The following is a 4,951-nucleotide window of genomic DNA, read 5'->3' as shown; positions in this document are numbered from 1 at the left end:
ATTCGTAGCTATGGCCTTGCACTGTTTTGAAACTACTGCTCTCACGTCAGGATCTGAGTGTTAGAAAAGCACTTTGTGCAATTAAGATTTTCCTTCTCTCAAAAGAAGTGGGAACAGATTTAAGTCTGGAATTCCACTCTAATGTGTTTTTACTTAATTTCCATGAACTTTGGAAACATTTTCAGTCTGAATACACTGACAAGTAACTCTTCATTTGCTTTGATCGACCTCTTGCTTCTTCACTGGGGGAATAGTTATCATGCATCTTTCCTTCTGTTATGTTTATTAGAGGAATGATCATCAGCGGCAGCTAGAGCACTGATATGACATATTATAAACATAATAGAAAGTCAGTATTACTTTTCTTCAATAATTTTTACTTTGAAGAGTAGAAAAAAAGAGATAATACTTTGTGCAAGAAGTAGGACAAAAATTCTGAATCTGCATCACTATCAGTGTTAAGTTACCTCAAGCTTGTCAAGGAAAGCTATTTATTTTGAATAATTCCTCCAACTGTTCTGTGTGGTCAGGTTTGTAAAGAAAAAAAATAAAGGACTGATTTGGGGTAAGTGGATGTCCTAGAATATTGGCAAATTCTGGAATTTGATTGTGGAAACTCTGGATTCAACAGATTCTGAAAAGTTTGCATGCAGTCTTTGTACCCTGCTTCATTTCTAAGTACACATAAATAGAGTTTGATTCTAGGTGAGGGCCTACTTTGCCATACAAAGAAGCTTTCTCAGTCTTATAGGTGGGCACCTGAAAATACTATAGCAGAGGAAATGCAATGTGATGTAAAGAAATGAAAAAAGAACCATGAACATCTCATGTGTTAGCACAAATGATTTTGTTTATTTTTAAACCACCCCAAAATCCAATCATGCTGTATGTACACTGACAATACACAGGATTATGCACCAAAACTAGACAAGAAAAATTCTGGTTTGGTCTGCTGGCGTTTCTGTTTTTTGTTTTTTTTTTTCTTTCTATCTTGTAAATCTGCTCAACTAGATGAAATGATCCAAACTATATGGATTCCTACGTCAACCCTCTTTCATTTTCACTGTCCATGCTGTCTGTCCACCAGGAGTCATCTGTCATTCGTATAACCTCTGGGGTGCTTGTCTGAAGGGTTAACTGTGTCATTTTTATGTAGGTTTTCCCTGGGCCTCATTCTTTATGTAAAATGGTTTAGTGCAGAACAAGTATATCAGCACCTACCTGCTTCAGCTATAGTCTATAGTTAGTATGTGAGACCATCTACTGTTATGGGTTATTCAGGAAATCAAAGGTAGCACACACACTAAAACAAAAACAGAAAATCATCTTCCATTCTGTTTAGAATGTTAGTTTTCTTCATGTTTCCAGTGTCGTTTATTTTGCTAAGCTCTTATGAAATTCCTTCCACTTGTTTTCTGCTCTTATTTTCTTACAAAACAGCATACTAAGCTTTCTGTATAAAACACATATATAAACATTTATATATATATATATATTTTATTTTTTTTAAATGACCCTCAAAATGGACTTACACACGGGTATGTATTTGTCCCTCATTAGAAAATATACTGTGTGTATCTCTATTAATTGTCCCTGAATGTCATAGCACTTGCTATTAAAATGGGGTCAGGAAGAAAGGAGTCTTTATTTGTTTCCTGGTTTCTTTTCAAATATACAGTTAATTTACATAAGAGAAGCAAAAGTAGAACAGTCACAGGAACAATCAGGTCCTGTTTACATATCAGCACCATGTTGTTCTCATTGCTGTTGTAACTGCTGCTCTTCAATCTCATTTCTAGTTATCACTTCCCAGGAATTCATGCATCTACACACTTTTTGGTTATCCCTTCACAACTGGATGCAGGTTCAGAGAGGATGAAACACTGAAAAATGTAAACAGATGTTGGAAATCTGGAGCTTCTTGTTCTGCTCAACAGTATTTCTGGTCCTCTTTCTTGGAGATTATCAACAATTTAGAAAATTATGGTTCTTTCTAGATAACAAATAATTTTTAGCAGCCTTTGCTTCCAAAAGATGATTCTGGGAAATGATTAAAGAATTTTTTTCATGTGCACTGCTGACATTAAATACCAGCCTTGCATTTCTATACAAATACTTTTTCTGGTATAAACCCCTATGAATGGTACAGATGAAGTTTTATTCTTTCAGCAAACTATGCATCACTACTGCATGATGTGCTGGGAGGGCCAGCCACAGTGAATACACCAGCAAATTTAGAAGTAGTGAGAGAAGGGTTAAATATCAACCCAATTTATTTAGATCATGCTAATGAATTCTTGGCCTGAAGACAATGTAATTGAACAACCTCGGATATAAAAAAGCTATTTAGATTGGGTGCAAAAAAAAAAAAAAAAAAAAAGGAAAACCATATTGAATTACAAAACAAAGTTCTTCTTGCTGGTTTACAAAGAGTCTATAACACTGATAAAATCTTCAAAAACCAATGCGTTCCCCCACCCCAACTTGTCCTTCTTTATTTTGGCTTCATCTCAACTCTGGAGTTCATATCATCTCCTTCCAGATCATACTCTTCTACTTGGCCGCTGGTCCACACCTTCACGCGATCAGTCAGGTCACTGCTTCTGGGAGCCAGGATGAAGTCATAGATCAGGGCAGCAGCTGCTCCTCCAATGATTGGGCCAACCCAGAAGATCTGGAACACAGTTCCAAGCCTGGTTAATACATCAGGTAATCTTGCATTTGAAGCTGTTCTGCAAGTTTCTGCTTAAGTTCTTCTATATGAACTTCAGAGTGAAACCACAAACTGGATAAGGGACCCAGGAATGGATATCTGTGACTATACTGTCAACTTCTGATATTTAAAATGAGGTATCTACTGGTAAAATATCTCCATTGCTCAAGCTGTATTTGGCAGGCGGAGGGGAAAGATCTCTAAAAGCAACAAGGGTGTGAGATTCATTTCTCACAGTAACCTTCAGTGATAGGTGAATCTGAAAGTAATATTTAGTGAGGACCTAATTAGGGGCTTAACTTGCTGTTAGCTACTATTTAGCTAGGGACATTCCACAGGAGGCAAACAACTTTCGTAGGAAGAATAAATATTTTAGCCAACAAGATGATTTTAATAGAACAAATAGATCATTTTGAGGGATGTACATGGCCAAAGAGATACTGAGTCTGAAAACATGCTTTCTTTATCCAGTGATATCAGTGGTTTAACAGGCATTTTTCACTCTCTCCACAAAAGCAACACATTTTTTTCCACACAGTTCTGAAAACACTAACTCCTTGCTTAGCTTCATTATCCTAATATCCCAATGGAAGTGTCCAGGTGGGAGAAAACTGTACAATTTCCACAGCATCCTCATTTTGTATGTAATACTTTTTAGATTAAAATGGCATTCATATCCAAAATTTCATTGCCCCATTGCACTGTCAGTGAACTTCCAAGAAATCTTGTGCAAAAAGATGCCAGAACAAGTGGGAGAGTTAGAACGAATTACACTGAGTTTTAGTGAAATAAGTACATGTTCATGAAGTTCCTCATTAAATATTTATTAATAATTAAAAAATCTGTGGTGTTTCCAGTGCACTTATCCATGGAAGTGCATAAGCATATTTAAGTGTAAGTAGATGGGCATTTTATTAGCTTCCAAATATTGTGTAATTCACTGCATTTCACAAGTAGGTTTTACTGGAATAATCATAGCAATTTACAAACTTAGTTTAAACAACGTATTCTCAACACAGGATTCAGCGTAATGAGGCTTTAACGTTTTAATCATTTATTTATTTACTTACTTAAATATGCATAAGGGGAAATAACCAGAGAAATTAGCTGTATTACTTTGGAAACACACGATCATCTTGAGGAATCTGCATCTCCCAAAGATAGTCAGCAAAGAGCAAAAGGAGATTGTTCAGTGAAATAGGAACAGAAACTCAGCAACAGTTAGTTATTTGGATTTACATATTTCTGATCTTGTAAATTGTGTATAAGCAAAATCTCTTGAAAGTTAAGCAAATTTCTTCTACTTACCCAATGATTTTCGAAGTTGTTGGCAATCAGTGCTGAGCCAAAAGATCTGGCTGGGTTAATTCCACAACCAGTGTAATCAATCTAGGAGTCAAAAGGATAAGCAGCAGTGAGTTATCAAAGTATATGTGGCATCTTCATTACACACCATTACCATGAACAGCATAGAATTAAGGTCAGTCTCTGAAGAGGAGGCAGAAGGATGGAACTCCTCTCTTGCCAATCTATCTTTCTTCACCGGCCCATATTGAGGAAGAGTACTGCGCACATCAAAGATGAGAGCTAAAACTTACTGCAAGGAGATGTCCCAAGGCAACAGAGAGACCAATGGCCAGAGGTGCTGATCCTGAGACATCATTCCTTCTCCTGTCTGTGGTGGCAAGGACACACAAAACCAGCTGGAGAGTAGCAATGATTTCAATTCCTAGTCCTTGGCCTGCATTGATTCCTTTTGCAAGCTGCATGGAGACAAGAAGGAAAGAAAAAAATCTGATATTCCTATCTGCCTTCACACAGTACAACAGAGTTTCACGGGGATGCTGCATCTCAATGCAGACCTCTACATTCATTTCTCTACTTGTGCTTCCTTTGCTTAACAGCAAAAATAAAAAGGAGAGAGTTGAAACACATGCTATTGCACTCGAGTGTAGGTATAACCATATATAACCATCTTTTGTTAGTGATAAAACATGGTGGTTGCATTCAGTGCATCCAGCCAAAGCAAACACTCAACCAGTAGACACAATGAGAATGTAACTGGCGTACATGTGAAAGACAAATCTGTTAATGATTTGTCTTCAATAGAATATATCTGTAAAAATGACCTCTCTTGCCCTAAGACATTTATTCATTGCTTGTGAGAATGAGGATGCAGTGGTCAAATTAAACATTGCTCAACTTGACATTAGAGACAATTGCCAAACAAACAGGAGC

At 36.8% G+C, this 4,951-nt stretch overlaps 1 protein-coding gene across 1 annotated transcript; it reads right to left on the bottom strand.

The window, feature by feature from the left end:
• Positions 1–828: 828 nt before the first annotated feature.
• Positions 829–4,502, bottom strand: AQP1 (aquaporin 1 (Colton blood group)). Its single transcript, XM_042839525.1, has 3 exons — positions 4,312–4,502; positions 4,022–4,102; positions 829–2,674 (listed from the first exon to the last, which is right to left on the bottom strand). The coding sequence occupies exons 1-3, from the start codon at positions 4,480–4,482 to the stop codon at positions 2,495–2,497; spliced, it is 432 nt and encodes a 143-aa protein (XP_042695459.1). The 5' UTR covers positions 4,483–4,502; the 3' UTR covers positions 829–2,494.
• Positions 4,503–4,951: the final 449 nt, after the last annotated feature.

This window comes from Centrocercus urophasianus, unplaced genomic scaffold (assembly GCF_019232065.1).
Source record: "Centrocercus urophasianus isolate 14NV4802_14NV808 unplaced genomic scaffold, USGS_Curo_1.0 seq_954, whole genome shotgun sequence".
Lineage (NCBI taxonomy): Eukaryota > Metazoa > Chordata > Aves > Galliformes > Phasianidae > Centrocercus > Centrocercus urophasianus.
The sequence above is the reverse complement of the archived record's forward strand: the minus strand, read 5'-3'. Positions and strand labels throughout refer to the sequence as shown.

What these genes read in the sequence shown, in the direction of transcription:
- AQP1 (XM_042839525.1), bottom strand. Translation starts at nt 4,482, where the DNA reads ATGCAGCTTGCAAAAGGAATCAATGCAGGCCAAGGACTAGGAATTGAA. An exon ending in CCTTGGGACATCTCCTTGCA is followed by an intron (nt 4,103 to 4,311) that starts GTAAGTTTTAGC and finishes TTTGACTCCTAG; the next exon opens with ATTGATTACACTGGTTGTGG. An exon ending in ACAACTTCGAAAATCATTGG is followed by an intron (nt 2,675 to 4,021) that starts GTAAGTAGAAGA and finishes ACTGTGTTCCAG; the next exon opens with ATCTTCTGGGTTGGCCCAAT.